This window comes from Salmo trutta, chromosome 13 (genome assembly GCF_901001165.1).
Source record: "Salmo trutta chromosome 13, fSalTru1.1, whole genome shotgun sequence".
NCBI classification, from domain to species: Eukaryota; Metazoa; Chordata; class Actinopteri; order Salmoniformes; family Salmonidae; genus Salmo; species Salmo trutta.
The window spans coordinates 85,800,112-85,820,362 of NC_042969.1; the positions used below are offsets into that span (position 1 = coordinate 85,800,112).

A 20,251-nucleotide genomic window follows, 5' to 3' on the forward strand; every position below is an offset into this window, starting at 1 on the left:
AGCCAAAGTCTTTGTGGTAGTGGTGGTGTTTTTCATTTGTTTCGCCCCTTTTCATTTCACCAGAGTACCCTACACTCTCACCCAGACCCGAAAAATAGCCAACAACTGCTGGGCGCAGAACGCGCTCTACGTCGCCAAGGAGACCACTCTCTGGCTCTGTGCCACTAACGTGTGTCTGGACCCGCTGATCTACGTGTTCCTGTGCAGAGTGTTCCGGAAAAGATTGACAGCCATACTCAAACGCAAGCCCCTCCCCCAAGGTGCTTTGGAGTCGCCCACGGCAACCTCTACACATTTGGAGATGTCACAGGTGGTGAACGACAGAATGCTGGATGTCAGTTCGGCCTAGAAGCACAACGGACATGATTTGTTCCCCCCCCCCCCAGCCCTGTTGAATTGTAGATCTATCTTGGCCTGATGTAAAGCCTTCAAAACATCTTTGGTAGTATGAAAAGGCCAAAGTAAACAGTGGCTCTGTTTACTAAGACAATGTTGCAGGTCTAATAGTCTATAAATAGCAGTGTTCCCACATCACCTCTGTGATGGCCCATGTGTGACGATCATTCTGAAACAAAATGGCTGGTGTGACATTAGATGACCAAAATGCCTCAGGGTTTTTCCAAATATCATGTTAAAAATCATCCACAAGAGACAACACAGGCTAATGTGTTCGTCTTTAATGTTCACCAAGTCATTCAGTCTTTTTCCTCAGCGTAGCTTACTGTCAGCTCTCACTTCCCGTTCCCTAATCTTCTCCAAACTGAACCTTCCCTCTTAAATTCATTTCACCAGAAAGGAAACAACTTGACTGAGTGCTTTTAGATAAATTGAGTGTGACAATTACATGCATGGAAACAAATAGAATGTTCTTTGTGTGTATCGTATGAGGCGATACAGTTAAAATTCATTTACAATCTAAATGTTGTTCAAAAACACATTAATTCACACACGACATACACATCTCATGCAAATACCAATCTGTACACAAATACTGAAGAGTAATAATGGTTGGTATAATAAAGATTCAAAGTTACGTTTGTGAGGATATAGTAGTGTTTATGGCCATTTACAGCAATGCAGAAATTACAGCATTTCAACAGAGCTATACAAAATGTAGGATCTTAATTTGATCACTCTGTCACAGGAAAGCTTTCTTGCAATGCATGACAATTTAAATTTGTAGTGTATTTGAGGTTTAAAAAAAAGGCTTCTGAAGTTTGTAATTTCCACTTAAAAATGTCAGATTTGATTTTTCCTTACAAAAAAAAATTTAATCAAACCTTACAAAAATGTCCATGAATTAAAATCCACATAATTCCCATTTCCTGTTGCTGCAGGATTACAGTAAATTGAGGGTTAGTAGGCGTGGATGGATACATGACTAGTTGTAAAACGTCAGAACAGGAATCATTCACACTGTGGACTGCGTTTAAATATGGTGTTGTTACACACAAAACTGAAAACCCAACATGAGTCATGAGCTCCAGACTTTACAAAGCAGAAGGAAACAGGAAGGAAACACTAGAATCCACCATTTATTAGCTATTACGAAACATTGCAAAGACCGCACAGTTTCCTGGTCCTCTTCTTCTTCCTCCTCCCCTATGGTCTCTCTTCCCAGGGTTGTGTTGTAATTGTGTAAGTTCTGTGTGTTGTTCGGTGGCTGTGTGTGACAGATTCCGTCATCCAGAGTGAGCCCAGGGGGCTGCGGGCATTACAGTACAACATGTTGGTCCCATCCTCCTGATCCACAGCTCTCTGGTCCTGGCATAGCCTTCCCGAAACGCCATGTCCGCCCGTGGGTGTCGCTGTGGAAACAGAAAGTGTGGGCCGTGGTCTGGCACATCTGACCGAAGCAGGTAGGGAGGGTAGAGACAGGTAGAGACAGGTAGGGAGGGTAGAGACAGGTAGGGAGGGTAGAGACAGGTAGGGGAGGTAGGAAGGGTAGAGACCGGTAGAGAGGGTAGAGACCGGTAGGAGGGTAGAGACAGGTAGGAGGGTAGAGACAGGTAGGAGGTTAGAGACGGGTAGAGACAGGTAGGAGGGTAGAGACAGGTACAGACAGGTAGGGTGGGTAGAGACAGGTTGGATTGTAGAGACAGGTATAGACAGGGAGGGTAGAGACAGGTAGGGAGGGTAGAGACAGGTAGGGAGGGTAGAGAAAGGTAGAGACAGGTAGGGAGGGTAGAGACAGGTAGAGAGGGTAGAGACAGGTAGAGACAGGTAGGAGGGTAGAGACAGGTAGGAGGGTAGAGACAGGTAGGAGGGTAGAGACAGGTATAGACAGGTAGGGAGGGTAGAGACAGGTAGGAGGGTAGAGACAGGTAGGATTGTAGAGACAGGTATAGACAGGTAGGGAGGGTAGAGACAGGTAGGAGGGTAGAGCCAGGTAGAGACAGGTAGGATTGTAGAGACAGGTATAGACAGGTAGGGAGTGGGTAGAGACAGGTAGGGGGATTAGAGACAGGTAGAGACAAGTAAGGAGGGTAGAGACAGGTAGGAGGGTAGAGACAGGTAGGAGTGTAGAGACAGGTAGAGACAAGTAGGGAGGATAGAGACAGGTAGAGACAGGTAGGAGGGTAGAGACAGGTAGGGAGGGTAGAGACAGGTAGAGACAGGTAGGGAGGGTAGAGACAGGTAGAGAGGGTAGAGACAGGTAGAGACAGGTAGGGAGGTTAGAGACAGGTAGGGCCAGGTAGGGAGGGTAGAGACAGGTAGAAACAGGTAGGAGACAGGTAGGGAGGGTAGAGACAGGTAGAGACAGGTAGGAAGAGTAGAGACAGATAGAGACAGGTAGAGAGGGTAGAGACGGGTAGAGACAGGTAGAGAGGGTAGAGACGGGTAGAGAGGGTAGAGACAGGTAGGAAGGGTAGAGACAGGTAGAGACAGGTAGAGAGGATAGAGACAGGTAGAGACAGGTAGAGAGGGTAGAGACGGGTAGAGAGGGTAGAGACAGGTAGAGAGGGTAGAGACAGGTAGAGAGGATAGAGACAGGTAGAGACAGGTAGAGAGGATAGAGACAGGTAGAGACAGGTAGAGAGGGTAGAGACAGGTAGGGTGGGTAGAGACGGGTAGGGACAGGTCGGGAGGGTAGAGACAGGTAAAGACGGGTAGGGACAGGTAGGGTGGGTAGAGACAGGTAGGGAGGGTAGAGACGGGTAGGGACAGGTAGAGACAGGTAGGGAGGGTAGAGACAGAGACAGGTAGAGAGGGTAGAGACGGGTAGGGAGGGTAGAGACAGGTAGGGAGGGTAGAGACGGGTAGGGAGGGTAGAGACGGGTAGGGAGGGTAGAGACGGGTAGGGACAGGTAGGGAGGGTAGAGACAGGTAGAGACAGGTATGGAGGGTAGAGACGGGTAGGGACAGGTAGGGAGGGTAGAGACAGGTAGAGACAGGTATGGAGGGTAGAGACAGGTACAGACAGGTAGGGAGGGTAGAGACGGAGGAGGAGATTACTGAGTAGTCTGGTTCATCAGGCTGACCCCCAGTCTTCATGGAGGAGATTACTGGGTAGTTTGGTTCATCAGGCTGACCCCCAGTCTTCATGGAGGAGATTACTGGGTAGTCTGGTTCATCAGGCTGACCCCCAGTCTTCATGGAGGAGATTACTGAGTAGTCTGGTTCATCAGGCTGACCCCCAGTCTTCATGGAGGAGATTACTGAGTAGTTTGGTTCATCAGGCTGATCTCCAGTCTTCATGGAGGAGATTACTGAGTAGTTTGGTTCATCAGGCTGACCCCCAGTCTTCATGGAGGAGATTACTGAGTAGTTTGGTTCATCAGGCTGACCCCCGGTCTTTGCTTGAAGTTATTGAGGATGATGAGGTTTCAGAATGAACCTGGAAGAATCCATTGAAGCGTTTAGGTAAACTGTCTGGGAGGTATGAGTATTTGTAGATGAAAATGCATAATTAATTGGCGTACATTAACGTCGTAAATAGACAAGATAATGAGTTTATTAAACAAAAGGTGCAGATGGAGCCAGGTAATTAGAGGTGGCTAGTCTTGCAAATGTATTTTGTAAGATGAGTCATTTGTGTAGGTAGGAGGTATATGTACTGGGGCCCAGACAATATTACAGTAAATAAGATTTGAGTAAATGAAGCTATAGTATAGAGTTTGGTTTGGTTCGTCAGGCTTCCTCTCATCTTTCTGATGTTACCAGTAGATTTCCTCACTTTGCTACAGACAAATTGAATATGATGTTTCCAGGACAACTTTAATCAAATAGAGCTGTGAGGAATCTAGTGGATGTGACTTGTTCCATTTCATTCCCACCAATTGAGATTCTGGCTCTTTAAAAACAATATATATAATAATAATAATAATAATCTTATTCTTACTAGTAAATATAATAAAGTTGGATTTTTTTTTTTTACATTTATCTGGAACCATTCAGAAAATGTGGTCATATGTGAGTTGGCTTCATTAATTAGTGAATCAAAATACTTGTGATATAATCTCATTGGTATCATCAGCAAAGAGAATGGGAAGAACGGTAGAAGACCCAGCAACGAGGTCATTGATATAGATTAGTATTGAACGGTAGACGACCCAGCAACGAGGTCATTGATATAGATTAGTATTGAACGGTAGACGACCCAGCAACGAGGTCATTGATATAGATTAGTATGGAACGGTAGACGACCCAGTAACGAGGTCAACGATATAGATTAGTATTGAACGGTAGACGACCCAGCAACGAGGTCATTGATATAGATTAGTATGGAACGGTAGACGACCCAGCAACGAGGTCATTGATATAGCAACGAGGTCAATGATATAGATTAGTATGGAACGGTAGAAGACCCAGCAACGAGGTCAATGATATAGATTAGTATAGAATGGTAGAAGACCCAGCAACGAGGTCAATGATATAGATTAGTATGGAATGGTAGAAGACCCAGCAACGAGGTCAATGATATAGATTAGTATGGAACGGTAGAAGACCCAGCAACGAGGTCAATGATATAGCTTAGTATGGAATGGTAGAAGACCCAGCAACGAGGTCAATGATATAGATTAGTATAGAATGGTAGAAGACCCAGCAATGATATAGATTAGTATGGAATGGTAGAAGACCCAGCAACGAGGTCAACGATATAGATTAGTATGGAATGGTAGAAGACCCAGCAATGATATAGATTAGTATGGAACGGTAGAAGACCCAGCAATGATATAGATTAGTATGGAACGGTAGACGACCCAGCAACGAGGTCAATGATATAGATTAGGAATAACAAAAGGTCTAGTTATTGAACCCTGTGGGATGCCACAAGATATCTTGGACCTGGTAGATGAACAACTATATAACCAACTATATGTTTAATCATGAAAACCGAAATAATGCAATTTAAAAAAGTAATATTTCACGATCAACCGTGTCAAATGCTTTAGACAAATAAAATAAAAAACATGCCAAGAGCGTATTCATTGTTGTTAAGGGCTGTAAATATTGTATCCACAAGTTGCAAAAGAGCCATATCTGTGGAATATTTATTTTACCAAAACCATATTGGTGCTCATGTAGTGTTGATTTAATATGTTTCAACATTCTCTTATAAACACATTTTTCTTGGATTTTAGAAAAACATGGTAGTACAGATATTGGCTGATTATTTGTAAAAGATCTTGAATCCCCAGATTTTTTAAAGTGGGATAACTTTGGCAATTTTCAAATCCTTAGGAACAATTCCAGTTAGGATTGATTTGGTGAAGATGCACGTTAGAGGCTCAGTGATCAAGGAAGACACTGATTTCACCAAAGAAGCGCCAATCTAAATCATGACCTGCTGCTGATATCTTTAAGTTACCAATTACCGTAAATTCCGGACTATAAGCCGCAACTTTTTTATTTTTTTTCTTAATAGTCCGGAAATTACGGTACATCCATTACATCAGGAGCATCAAAACTGAAGCAGAGAAGGGAAATGTACCTTAATATAATCCAAGAGGATTTCCATCAGTTCTCTCTATTTTCTTTGACAAAGAGGAACCCACATTCACAAAAAAAACAACAGTTATTCAATTGACATGAAACACCATCAGGATCATTATAGGTCTCATTTCCAACAGGACATTGAGATGGAATAGATGTAGATGCCTTTTTCTTGTCAACAGTTTATTGAGGAATTTCCAAGTTGACTTTATATTATTTAAGGATTCTTGGAATTTGTTAGTGAAATATATTTGGGGGGGGGGGATATCCGAAATAGTCAATTTGTTCTTATACTTCTTGTAATTTTGCAGAATTCAGGGAAGAGAGATTTGTGAGAAACTTTTCATACAACTTGTTTTTTTTTTGTAACTGAGTATTTTTTGAGACCGGGTTGTTAAGCAAGGTTTCCAGAACCCTTCTGCTGATCTCTTACGTGGTTTAACTAAGGGAAAACAGTGGTGAAATACAGAGTTGAAATATGTGAGAAAAAAAGTCTGGTAAGCAGACTACATTGGACTGATTACAAGTATTTTCCCATGAAATATCATCAATCAATATCTTAAAAGCCCTCATAATTACTTTAGTTAAATATTTTACATTTAATGCTACTAAATCATTCCCATCTGTTCATTTCCAGCTGCCAAAGAGAAGTGGAAAATTGGAAAGCGGTCAGATATGTCAGTATAAAGTATACCTGTATTAGCCACATTATTCAAATACTTTGTAAAAAAAAATTTGCAATAAGGATGGTAGGTGAACTGGTCAGTCTTGTGGGCTTATAGATTTACATTTTAGTCATTTAGCAGACGCTCTTATCCAGAGCGACTTACAGTAGTGAATGCATACATATAATTTTGTATTTTTTCTCCCTACTGGTCCCCCGTGGGAATCGAACCCACAACCCTGGCGTTGCAAACACCATGCTCTACCAACTGAGCCACACATAGATGAGGGAATACAGATCGCTGAAGTATAAACAATTCAAAAAGTCAGATGTCAAGTGAGTGGTTCTCACTTTGAAATAAATGCATGTTGTAAATCACCCAATAGAAAACACGTGTTATCTTCAATATTAATCAAATCGAAGGTGGATGCGAGGATATCAATGAAATTACCAACGTCAGAATCGGGTGGCAGATAGACGTCTCCAATTACCACTTTTTTTACCAGCAAAATTTTTTTACAAAAATTAACAGGAGGGAATTTCTAGGAAAAAAAGATTAAACAATAATGTTAGAAGATTTAAGTGCGAGGTCCTCTCTTACAAAGAATTGAAAATATTTATGAACAAAAATACACCCACCTCGTCCCACTCTTGATGTGCTACGGTGGTGAACAGCATTATAAAAAGGAGACATAAAGCATGGTTGTCTCTTCAGTCAACCATGTTTCTGAAAGGGCAACAACGGAACATGACTGAGAGAAGACAGATAATGAACAAGGTGATCGTGATTTTTATTTTTGGAAGACAGCGAATGCTCAAATAAAAAAAAGTATATATATATATAAAAAAAAAAGCTTATCTTGGAATTAGATAAATTGCTATATAGGTTGTTAAATTTGCTTAACGTAATAGTAAATCACAAATTTCAGGTACATTTCAGGAAATTTGAATCTACATCAACACAGTCATTATATTTATCTTTGGCTTCAGTATTATCTAACAGGTTAAAGACCATGTTATCAGGGTTGATATCCTTGGCTTCATTAATATCTAACAGGTTAAAGACCATGTTGTTATCAGAGTTGATATCCTTGGCTTCATTAATATCTAACAGGTTAAAGACCATGTTATCAGGGTTGATATCCTTGGTTTCATTAATATCTAACAGGTTAAAGACCATGTTATCAGAGTTGATATCCTTGGCTTCATTAATATCTAATGAGTTATAGACCATGTTATCAGGCTTGATATCCTGCCCAACTAAGAGAGATACACAGTGGGAATCATCCAGAGAGTGGAACAGAAACAGAAGCGTACGCCTCACATGTCCATTACAACCACACATTAGTGGTAGTTTCATCAATAGAGATGCACTTCCTACGGAACGCACATTGACACAGTCCACAAAACACCTCTGAAGACTTCAGAGGGTTCTGTGTGTTTTTGGTCATGAGGTTAGGTGAAACACATGAACAAAGTAGAGTAGAGTAAATGTGTGTGTGTGTGTGTGTGTGTGTGTGTGTGTGTGTGTGTGTGTGTCAAGTCAGTGGACTATAGCAGAGTCACTTGCCATTGGCATACGAGAGGGGTGTGAACGACCAACTGATCATACTTCAGCTATGTGACGTTGCCTTTCGTTCTCAGCTCGTGGCAGCAGTTCCTTTCCTTTGAGGAGTACCTTTTTAGAGAAGTCCCTTTTCAGAGAAGTCTTCATTGATGAAGATGCTGGTTCCCTTCAGGCACTTGGCTCCCCTGAGAATGTCCTCCTGGTCTTTGAACCTGAGCAGTTTCACCACTATAGATCTGGCCCGTCCATCGGGGCAGAAAGTGCCATTCCTATGGGCCCTCTCCATCTCCATGGAGTTTAGGGTCCAGAAGTCTCATCCAGAAGTCTTGTGAAGAAAACAATTATCCAATGTGGTTGCAAGAAAGCACAATTGCACCAATTTAGACAATGAAAGAATGTGTTGCTGCTGCCTTTAGCCAGAGCAGGTTTAGGAAGAGAGGTTTAAACGACCCGTATGTTCACAGACAGTACCTCGTAGCAGAGACAACTGATCACATGACAGTAGCAGAGACACCTGTGGTCACATGACAGTAGCAGAGACACCTGTGATCACACGACAGTAGAAGAGACAGCTGTGATCACACGACAGTAGAAGAGACAGCTGTGGTCACATGACAGTAGTTAGTGGAAGAGACAGCTGTGATCACATGACAGTAGTTAGTAGAAGAGACAGCTGTGGTCACATGACAGTAGTTAGTGGAAGAGACAGCTGTGATCACATGACAGTAGAAGAGACAGCTGTGATCACATGACAGTAGTTAGTAGAAGAGACAGCTGTGGTCACATGACAGTAGTTAGTGGAAGAGACAGCTGTGGTCACATGACAGTAGTTAGTGGAAGAGACAGCTGTGGTCACATGACAGTAGAAGAGACAGCTGTGGTCACATGACAGTAGTTAGTGGAAGAGACAGCTGTGATCACATGACAGTAGAAGAGACAGCTGTGATCACATGACAGTAGAAGAGACACCTGTGGTCACATGACAGTAGTTAGTGGAAGAGACAGCTGTGATCACATGACAGTAGAAGAGACAGCTGTGATCACATGACAGTAGAAGAGACACCTGTGGTCACATGACAGTAGAAGAGACAGCTGTGATCACATGACAGTAGTTAGTAGAAGAGACAGCTGTGATCACATGACAGTAATAAGTAGAAGAGACAGCTGTGATCACATGACAGTAGTTAGTGGAAGAGACAACTGTGGTCACATGACAGTAGCAGAGACAGCTGTGATCACATGACAGTAGTTAGTGGAAGAGACAACTGTGGTCACATGACAGTAGCAGAGACAGCTGTGATCACATGACAGTAGAAGAGACAGCTGTGATCACATGACAGAGAAGAGACAGCTGTGGTCACATGACAGTAGAAGAGACAGCTGTGGTCACATGACAGTAGCAGAGACAGCTGTGATCACATGACAGTAGAAGAGACAGCTGTGGTCACATGACAGTAGAAGAGACAGCTGTGATCACATGACAGAGAAGAGACAGCTGTGATCACATGACAGTAGAAGAGACACCTGTGATCACATGACAGTAGTTAGTAGAAGAGACAGCTGTGATCACATGACAGTAGAAGAGACAGCTGTGATCACATGACAGTAGAAGAGACAGCTGTGATCACATGACAGTAGCAGAGACACCTGTGATCACATGACAGTAGTTAGTGGAAGAGACAGCTGTGATCACATGACAGTAGTTAGTAGCAGAGACACAGGCTTCCAAAGTAGAACACCTCCCCATCACTGTCAGCATTCTTTAGAAGGCCACAGGCTTTAAGAACCACCATTGTGGTCTGACCTATGATGTGCATTTCCCCCCCTATGTTCTTCTCTTCCACTTGTTTGTTGTCGCTTGTTTCATCGATTCTCATTTCGTTCACATCCTCCCATCTCTCACACCGTCTCACCCATCGGCATCTGAAGCAAAGTGGAAATGTATTGGATTCTCAATGTAACCTTAGTATTTCAGCTGAATGATAACATGGACATATCTTCTTAATATAACAGAATATAACAATAGACTGAATATAACAGTAGAAAAAACACATTGTGTGGGCATAGGGCCCTACCACCTTATGCAAACAGAGCGATGTGGTGTCCTATACGGTCCGTTCCAAAATATGTGCGGCAAAAAAGTTCACTACCAGTCAAAAGTTTTAGAACACCTACTCATTCAAGGGTTTTTCTTTATTTTGGCTATTTTCTACATTGCAGAATAATAGTGAAGACATTAAAACTATGAAATAAAACATGGAATCATGTAGTAAACAAATCCAACTATATTTTATATTTGAGATTCATTAAATAGCCCCCCTTTGCCTTCATGACAGCTTTGCACACACTTGGCATTCTCTCAACCAGCTTCATGAGGTAGTCACCTGGAATGCATTTCAATTAACAGGTGTGCCTTCTTAAAAAGTTAATTTGTGGAATGTATTCCTTATTAATGCGTTTGAACCAATCAGTTGTGTTATGACAAAGTAGGGGGGGTATACAGAAGATAGCCCTATTTGGTAAAAGACCAAGTCCATATTATGGCAAGAACAGCAAATAAGCAATGAGAAACGACAGTTCATCATTACTTTAAGAAATGAAGGTCAGTCAATGCGGAAAATTTCAAGAACTTCAAGTGCAGTCGCAAAAACCATCAAGCACTATGATGAAACTGGAAAGAAACCACTACTAAAGAACACCAATAAGAAGAAGAGACTTGCTTGGGCCAAGAAACACGCGCAAGGGACATTAGACCTGTAGAAATTTGTCCTTTGGTCTGGAGTCCAACTTGGAGACTTTTGGTTCCAACCGCTGTGTCTTTGTGAGATGCAGAGTAGGTGAACGAATGATCTTTGCATGTGTGGTTCCCACCGTGAAGCATGGAGGAGGTGGTGTTATGGTGTGGGGGTGCTCTGCTGGTGAGACTGTCTGTGATTTATTTAGAATTCAAGGCACACTTAACCAGCATGGCTACCACAGCATTCTGCAGCGATACGCCATCCCATCTGGTTTGGGCTTAGTGGGATTATCATTTGTTTTTCAACAGGACAATGACCCAACACACCACAAGGCTGTGTAAGAGCTATTTGACCAAGAAGGAGAGTGATGGAGTGCTGCATCAGATGACCTGGCCTCCACAGTCCCCCGACCTCAACCAAATTTAGATGGTTAGGAATGAGGAAGCTGGTTGAGAGAATGCCAAGCATTTGCAAAGCTGTCATCAAGGCAAAGGGTGGCTATTTGAAGAATCTCAAATTAAAAATATTTGTTTAACACTTTTTGGTTACTACATGATTCCATATGTGTTATTTCATAGTTTATGTCTTCACTATTATTCTGCAATGTAGAAAATAGTAAAAATAAAGAAAAACCCTTGAATGAGTAGGTGTGTCCAAACTTTTGACCGGTAGTGTATGTAGAACTACATAGAAAACTACGGTCGGTCGCTGCGTTTGCGTAAAGTGTGTAGTGGCCTTAAGCTACCATCTGAAGACAGCACAGCTGTGACCGTTAGATATTTCAAACTAGTCAGCTCTTCAGCTGTTAGATATTGTTTCTAAACTATAGATGCATAGAGAGAGTAACCTGAAAACTAGAAGGAACTATACTTACGGTGAAATATTTTGACAGGGAGTGTGAGATGAGCTTTGTGAGAATCTATGTGTCAGCATATGGATGCACTTTTGGGTGAGAGCGTGAGTGTGCGCGTCAGTGTGTGTGTGTGGTTGCGTGGGTGTGTGTGTGTGTGTGGTTGCGTGGGTGTGTGTGTGTGGGTGTGTGTGCGTGTTATAGCCCTGGTGTCCTCTGTCTGTTCTTCATTCAGTCTGACAGGATGATGCTACGTTCACCGACCCAGAAATGGGCCAGACTCATCAGAACTGCAGTTTTGGATGAATCACCAGGCAGCAGCCATTGGGTTCCTCATTTTCAACCTTACCGCTCTAGAAAGAGAGAGAGAGCGAGACAGAGAGAGAGAGAGAGCGAGAGAGAGTGAGAGAGAGTGAGAGACAGAAAGTGACAAAGAGACAGAGAAAGACAGAGAGAGTGACAGAGACCTATTTTAGCTCAAGTGTGCCCTCTCAAGCCCATCCCTTAGCACAACAGTTTATAGAGTTTGAATACCCGAGTATCTCCACTGTGTCCTTAATCTGCTGTTGAAGCCAACTGAATTATTTCTGCCGAATATGCTTGTATTTAGTCTGTAGAAGTTCATTACTGTTTAGTTATCCTCAGAAGAATGACAGAATTCAGTAGCACCAACCAACACAGTCATCTTACAGTAGACCTGGACACAAAGCATGTTAGTTGATCATGAAAAACAATGAAAGACATCGCTTTCTATGTACATTTAACAAAAAGAGGGAGGTTCTGTCAACTCTACCTGCATGACTTTAGGAGTTCACTATGTCACATTTCAGTTGTATAAACCTAACAACCTGTCAGCAAGCATAGAAAGATTTACAGTCAATACTGCTATAGGCATAATACCCATGAAACCTAATTTCATATAAATCAGTTTGAGGATGGTCATTTATTTATTGACTTTATTTAACTAGGCAAGTCAGTTAAGAACAAATTCTTATTTACAATGACGGCCTACTCCGCCAAACACAGACGACGCTGGGCCAACCAATTGTGCGCCCTATGGGACTCCCAATCACGGCCGGATGTGATACTGCCTGGATTCGAACCAGGTACTATAGTGACGCCTCTTGAACTGAGATGCAGTGCGCCACTCGGGGTAATGGAGATCAAACACAAATCAAATAAAAAAAATACTGTGTGGTAGAAATGATTGTTTTCCCATTGAGAAATAGGCTTTACGGCTATTTTCATGCAGACGATTGTGTCAAGTTACCTACCCTCTGATGTCATCGATGTGCGACTTTACAAGTACTTTTTGAACAGGGGAAGCTAACGTTCGTGTGAAAGGTAAAGTGGAAACATCACATATGCTGAACGTTTATTTAATTTAGTGGTGCTGTGTTATGTCATGACAGCTGTGATGTCACATGCGTTATTAGCAAAGATTTCGCCAATGACATCAAGCTAAAGCGTTTCGATAGTTGAGTTGACATGCTAACTTAACTAGCATAGCATAGCTTCAGCGTTCTGGTAAACACATGGTTAGTCCTTTGCTAGATTTGACTTCTGTCCTATTAATTAAAATAAAGACATCCAAATGTAAACGTTTATTAATATCATGACTATTTATAGGTCTACCCGTTACTGTAGCTACATATTAACACCAGATGTGATTTAACAAAGACGTGTTATCGATTACTGGGAGTTAAGGTTAATTAGGTCGCCTGGAAACCCGACGTTGAATTCTGGCAGGTAGAAATTAGCCTTTGAATCAGGAAAGTTAAGTCTTACGACCTCTTCAAGCCAGAATGTTAAATAAAATGATATTTGAACGTACTTAACCGGTTGGTTGTGCTGGTTGGTCCTGTTGGGGTAGGAATGTGAGCCAGTATATCCACAGGAAAGTGTAATTACATGAAAAGTTTCAAAGCGTTGGTAACAGTAGTGAGTTCAGATTAACATCACCTGAAGGATCCGCACGAGACGCATGCATACCTGCCGAGTTCGTGTTTACATGGGTCTGCGCATGTCTCAGGTGATTTAGTCTGGTTTCAATTTACCCTACTCTCCCCACCAATTTACCCTACTCTCCCCACCAACTTACCCTACTCTCCCCACCAACTTACCCTACTCTCCCCACCAATTTACCCTACTCTCCCCACCAATTTACCATACTCTCCCACCAACTTACCCTACTCTCCCCACCAACTTACCCTACTCTCCCCACCAACTTCCCCTACTCTCCCCACCAATTTACCCTACTCTCCCCACCAACTTCCCCTACTCTCCCCACCAACTTCCCCTACTCTCCCCACCAATTTACCCTACTCTCCCCACCAATTTACCCTACTCTCCCCACCAATTTACCCTACACTCCCCACCAACTTACCCTACTCTCCCCACCAACTTACCCTACACTCCCCACCAACTTACCCTACACTCCCCACCAACTTACCCTACTCTCCCCACCAACTTACCCTACTCTCCCCACCAACTTACCCTACTCTCTCCACCAGTCATAGATACCAACAATTTTTGGTTAAATTACATTATCTGGTGTAATAATCTATAGCTACCAGTTACTTTTACTGTATCAAAACATTCTGCATTGTATTATTTTTTTATTTTTTTTACAGCTAGCTATGTACAGGGTCATTTCACTGTTAGCAAAATATACCAGCTTATGTAGTATTTATTTATATGAAGTATATATTCTGCTTCACCCCAGGTATGCCAATGTGATCATGGCCAGCAGGCAGTGGTGTGAGGGCCACTCCACCCCAGTGCTTTGTGTGGGGGCCTCTGGGGGTCCGGAGGGTCTCCTAGCCTCTGGCTCAGAGGAGGGTGAGGTAACAGTGTGGAACCAGGAAGGAGCGGTGTTAGCTAGTCTCCGTCTGCCCAGCGGGGATGATGTGACCAGCGCTGTGTTCTCGCCGGCGGCTCCAGGCCTGTTGTATGTGTCCCACGGGGAGATGGTGAGTGTACTGGACCCTAGGAGCCTGACCGGGGCGGTAGAAGAGCTGCAGGGTGCAGGAGAAGAGGAGATCAACTCTCTGGCTCTGAATGAGACAGGCTCAGCTCTGGCCGTAGCTGATGACTCAGGGGTGGTGAGGGTGCTAGAGCTGCCGGGGGGCAAAGTAAACAGGACGCTCCGCAGACACACCAACATCGTCTCATCTGTGGCTTTCCGCCCTCTCAGGCCCAACAACTTGGTCTCAGCCGGGCTCGACATGCAGGTGAGACGACTGGAGACGGAGAAAGAAAGGGCATGCTTGAGAGTTATCCTGTTTGACTAAGTAAGCATGTCTTGACCCCTTCTGTCCTCAATCTCTTGCAGGTGATGTTGTGGAGCCTGCAGAAGACCCGCCCCGTCTGGACCCTCAACCTGCAGGAAATGGCTGAGGAAGAGGAGGGCCATCAGCAGAAGGCCGGTCAGCTCTTCAACCCACCTCTGGCCCACTGCGTCTCTGTAGCAACCTGCGGGAACGTTTTGGCCTGCGCCGCCGAGGACGGACGTGTGCACCTGATGCGGGTCGGCAGTGGCTCCAAACTGGACCAGCAGGGGGCCATCAAGGCCCACAGCCATGGAGCCTCACAGGCCCACTTCCTCAGCTTCTTACCCCACCCATACTGGCTGGTCACTGGGGGCAACGACGGCATGGTGGCCCTCTGGGACCTCAGTCAGAACCCGGTAGTTACTGTTGAGGATAAGGGCAAGCCACAAGCAGCGCCAGTCCACCGCAGAAGACCCAAGGCCAGGGCTAAAGCCAAACTCCAGTCCCAGGCTAAGCCCCAGCAGGCAAAAGAGGAGACTAAGAAGGAGAGGGAGGAGGAAGAGGTGGAGGAGGGCAGCAGTGTGGATCAGTCACCAGGCACAGAGGAGGCCCTGAAGTCAGGACCTAAACTCAGCTTCAGCCATGGGGACAAGGTGAACTGGGTGTGTCCCACTCTGCTGAGAGGGGAGCCCAGCCTTGTGGTGGCTGACCAGAGCCCTAACCTGTCTGTCTACTCTCTGGCTGGTCTATAGACCTAACCTGTCTGTCTACTGTCTGGCTGGTCTATAGACCTAACCTGTCTGTCTACTGTCTGGCTGGTCTATAGACCTAACCTGTCTGTCTACTGTCTGGCTGGTCTATAGACCTAACCTGTCTGTCTACTGTCTGGCTGGTCTATAGACCTAACCTGTCTGTCTACTGTCTGGCTGGTCTATAGACCTAACCTGTCTGTCTACTCTCTGGCTGGTCTATAGACCTAACCTGTCTGTCTACTCTCTGGCTGGTCTATAGACCTAACCTGTCTGTCTACTGTCTGGCTGGTCTATAGACCTAACCTGTCTGTCTACTCTCTGGCTGGTCTATAGACCTAACCTGGCTGTCTACTCTTTGGCTGGTCTATAGACCTAACCTGTCTGTCTACTCTTTGGCTGTAGCAATATACAGACTGCCTTACCTTGTATTACTTACTAGTTTAAGGGGCCCTCCTTCCTCTGAGTTTTGCTCACTGAGCGATAGTATCATCAGCCTGTCTGTGTAAAAAGACTGGCTGACAGAACCTTCTCTAACCAGAGGCATCCACCTAAAGGAGGGCTGAACAATGTCTTTATCAGCAGGGTTCTCCCTTTCAAAAGACTGAAACACTGACCATCTGACAGGACTGTACCATGACAAACCAGGGGGGTGAAGACAGGTCCATCTGATAGGACTGCACCATGACAAACCAGGGGGGTGAAGACAGGTCCATCTGATAGGACTGTACCATGACAAACCAGGGGGGTGAAGACAGGTCCATCTGATAGGACTGTACCATGACAAACCAGGGGGGTGAAGACAGGTCCATCTGATAGGACTGTACCATGACAAACCAGGGGGGTGAAGACAGGTCCATCTGACAGGACTGTACCATGACAAACCAGGGGGGTGAAGACAGGTCCATCTGATAGGACTGTACCATGACAAACCAGGGGGGTGAAGACAGGACCATCTGACAGGACTGTACCATGACAAACCAGGGGGGTGAAGACAGGTCCATCTGATAGGACTGCACCATGACAAACCAGGGGGGGGTGAAGACAGGTCCATCTGATAGGACTGTACCATGACAAACCAGGGGGGTGAAGACAGGTCCATCTGACAGGACTGTACCATGACAAACCAGGGGGGTGAAGACAGGTCCATCTGATAGGACTGTACCATGACAAACCAGGGGGGTGAAGACAGGTCCATCTGATAGGACTGTACCATGACAAACCAGGGGGGGTGAAGACAAGTCCATCTGATAGGACTGCACCATGACAAACCAGGGGGGGTGAAGACAGGTCCATCTGATAGGACTGTACCATGACAAACCAGGGGGGTGAAGACAGGTCCATCTGATAGGACTGCACCATGACAAACCAGGGGGGTGAAGACAGGTCCATCTGATAGGACTGCACCATGACAAACCAGGGGGGTGAAGACAGGTCCATCTGATAGGACTGTACCATGACAAACCAGGGGGGGTGAAGACAGGTCCATCTGATAGGACTGTACCATGACAAACCAGGGGGGTGAAGACAGGTCCATCTGATAGGACTGCACCATGACAAACCAGGGGGGGTGAAGACAGGTCCATCTGATAGGACTGTACCATGACAAACCAGGGGGGTGAAGACAGGTCCATCTGATAGGACTGTACCATGACAAACCAGGGGGGGTGAAGACAGGTCCATCTGATAGGACTGCACCATGACAAACCAGGGGGGTGAAGACAGGTCCATCTGATAGGACTGCACCATGACAAACCAGGGGGGGGTGAAGACAGGTCCATCTGATAGGACTGTACCATGACAAACCAGGGGGGGTGAAGACAGGTCCATCTGATAGGACTGTACCATGACAAACCAGGGAGGTGAAGACAGGTCCATCTGATAGGACTCTACCATGACAAACCAGGGGGGGTGAAGACAGGTCCATCTGATAGGACTGTACCATGACAAACCAGGGGGGTGAAGACAGGTCCATCTGATAGGACTGCACCATGACAAACCAGGGGGGTGAAGACAGGTCCATCTGATAGGACTGCACCATGACAAACCAGGGGGGTGAAGACAGGTCCATCTGATAGGACTGTACCATGACAAACCAGGGGGGGTGAAGACAGGTCCATCTGATAGGACTGTACCATGACAAACCAGGGGGGTGAAGACAGGTCCATCTGATAGGACTGCACCATGACAAACCAGGGGGGGTGAAGACAGGTCCATCTGATAGGACTGTACCATGACAAACCAGGGGGGTGAAGACAGGTCCATCTGATAGGACTGTACCATGACAAACCAGGGGGGGTGAAGACAGGTCCATCTGATAGGACTGCACCATGACAAACCAGGGGGGTGAAGACAGGTCCATCTGATAGGACTGTACCATGACAAACCAGGGGGGTGAAGACAGGTCCATCTGATAGGACTGCACCATGACAAACCAGGGGGGTGAAGACAGGTCCATCTGATAGGACTGCACCATGACAAACCAGGGGGGTGAAGACAGGTCCATCTGATAGGACTGCACCATGACAAACCAGGGGGGTGAAGACAGGTCCATCTGATAGGACTGCACCATGACAAACCAGGGGGGTGAAGACAGGTCCATCTGATAGGACTGCACCATGACAAACCAGGGGGGGGTGAAGACAGGTCCATCTGATAGGACTGTACCATGACAAACCAGGGGGGGTGAAGACAGGTCCATCTGATAGGACTGTACCATGACAAACCAGGGGGGGTGAAGACAGGTCCATCTGATAGGACTCTACCATGACAAACCAGGGAGGTGAAGACAGGTCCATCTGATAGGACTCTACCATGACAAACCAGGGGGGTGAAGACAGGTCCATCTGATAGGACTGTACCATGACAAACCAGGGGGGTGAAGACAGGTCCATCTGATAGGACTGCACCATGACAAACCAGGAGGGGTGAAGACAGGTCCATCTGATAGGACTGCACCATGACAAACCAGGGGGGTGAAGACAGGTCCATCTGATAGGACTGTACCATGACAAACCAGGGGGGTGAAGACAGGTCCATCTGATAGGACTGTACCATGACAAACCAGGGGGGGTGAAGACAAGTCCATCTGATAGGACTGCACCATGACAAACCAGGGGGGGTGAAGACAGGTCCATCTGATAGGACTGTACCATGACAAACCAGGGGGGTGAAGACAGGTCCATCTGATAGGACTGCACCATGACAAACCAGGGGGGTGAAGACAGGTCCATCTGATAGGACTGCACCATGACAAACCAGGGGGGGTGAAGACAGGTCCATCTGATAGGACTGTACCATGACAAACCAGGGGGGTGAAGACAGGTCCATCTGATAGGACTGTACCATGACAAACCAGGGGGGGTGAAGACAGGTCCATCTGATAGGACTGTACCATGACAAACCAGGGGGGTGAAGACAGGTCCATCTGATAGGACTGCACCATGACAAACCAGGGAGGTGAAGACAGGTCCATCTGATAGGACTGCACCATGACAAACCAGGGGGGTGAAGACAGGTCCATCTGATAGGACTGTACCATGACAAACCAGGGGGGGTGAAGACAGGTCCATCTGATAGGACTGTACCATGACAAACCAGGGGGGTGAAGATGGATGCCGATGTTTGATCAGCTCAACAATGATAAGACTGTGCCATGTCAGGATCAGGCAGATGTTACTGTGCTAGTTTAGCCGTTTCCTCCCTCAACTTGCCTCTGACTGGACTTAACACCAATGTTTTCCAACTCCAGTTCTCAATTACCCCCCCCCCCCTCCAACACTACACATTTTTATTGTAGCCCAGGATAAGCACACCTGATACCTCTTGTCAACCAATCATCAAGCTCTCAATGAGCTGAATGAGGTCTGTTTTGTTTTTCTTCAGGGCTACAACAACAAAACCGTGTACGGCTGAAAGTACTGGAGGACCGGCCGTTGGGGAACACTGACTTATACCAAAGTCCTCTGTCTCGCAAACACACCTGAACCCTCGCTTGACAATATGTACAAACCAGATGTGCCACTGAAAAGGATATGATTCCATTTATCCAGGAAACAATCTCACTTCATTAGCCACTAATCTTGTTGCTAGTTTTTGGTGTGATAAGATGTTTGTCATCAGTTTTACTCCAATGGAGCTTATTACAAATGTGCTGAGTGGAGTTTTTTCTTTCCTGAATGTATATATACATGTACACTATATATACAGCAGTATGTGGACAACCCTTCACATTAGTGGATTCGGCTATTTCGGCCACACCGGTGTATAAAATTGAGCACACATCTATGTAATCTCCATAGACAAAACATTGGCAGTAGAATAGTCTGTACTGAAGAGCTCAGTGTCTTTCAACGTGGCACCGTCAAAGGATGTCACCTTTCCAACAAGTCAGTCAGTTAAATTTCTGCCCTGCTAAAGATGCCATGGCCGAGCACACAAGCCTAAGATCAACCATGCGCAATGCCAAGCGTCA

General features: G+C 45.2%; 2 protein-coding genes and 2 long non-coding RNA genes across 7 annotated transcripts in view; 3 read left to right on the plus strand and 1 right to left on the minus strand.

Annotated features, from left to right (window-relative positions):
* Window positions 1-1,033, plus strand: part of LOC115206659 (P2Y purinoceptor 13) — a 6,842-nt gene extending 5,809 nt beyond the window's left edge. Inside the window, exon 4 of the mRNA XM_029773840.1 lies at window positions 1-1,033. This exon is cut by the window's left edge and continues 119 nt beyond it. Coding sequence (XP_029629700.1) covers window positions 1-349 — 349 coding nt within the window. The 3' untranslated portion in view covers window positions 350-1,033.
* Window positions 1,034-4,578: 3,545 nt separating this feature from the next.
* On the plus strand, window positions 4,579-5,428 carry LOC115206660 (uncharacterized). Its single transcript, XR_003880833.1, has 2 exons — window positions 4,579-4,705; window positions 4,753-5,428. It is a non-coding gene; the product is annotated as an uncharacterized LOC115206660 (long non-coding RNA).
* Window positions 5,429-10,015: 4,587 nt separating this feature from the next.
* LOC115206662 (uncharacterized) lies at window positions 10,016-13,792 on the minus strand. The gene is made up of 3 exons (XR_003880834.1): window positions 13,591-13,792; window positions 11,781-12,109; window positions 10,016-10,091 (listed from the first exon to the last, which is right to left on the minus strand). It is a non-coding gene; the product is annotated as an uncharacterized LOC115206662 (long non-coding RNA).
* On the plus strand, window positions 13,018-19,939 carry wdr53 (WD repeat domain 53). Of its 4 annotated transcripts, none has more exons than XM_029773842.1 (4): window positions 13,018-13,100; window positions 14,482-14,989; window positions 15,091-15,772; window positions 15,995-19,939. In XM_029773842.1, exons 2-4 carry the CDS (start codon window positions 14,498-14,500, stop codon window positions 16,000-16,002), a joined length of 1,182 nt encoding a protein of 393 aa, XP_029629702.1. In that variant the 5' UTR covers window positions 13,018-13,100; window positions 14,482-14,497; the 3' UTR covers window positions 16,003-19,939. The 4 variants fall into 4 exon arrangements, with proteins under 4 accessions (XP_029629702.1, XP_029629704.1, XP_029629701.1 ...); XM_029773844.1 differs by having other exon boundaries at window positions 15,091-15,681; window positions 19,663-19,939; XM_029773841.1 differs by having other exon boundaries at window positions 15,091-19,939.
* Window positions 19,940-20,251: the final 312 nt, after the last annotated feature.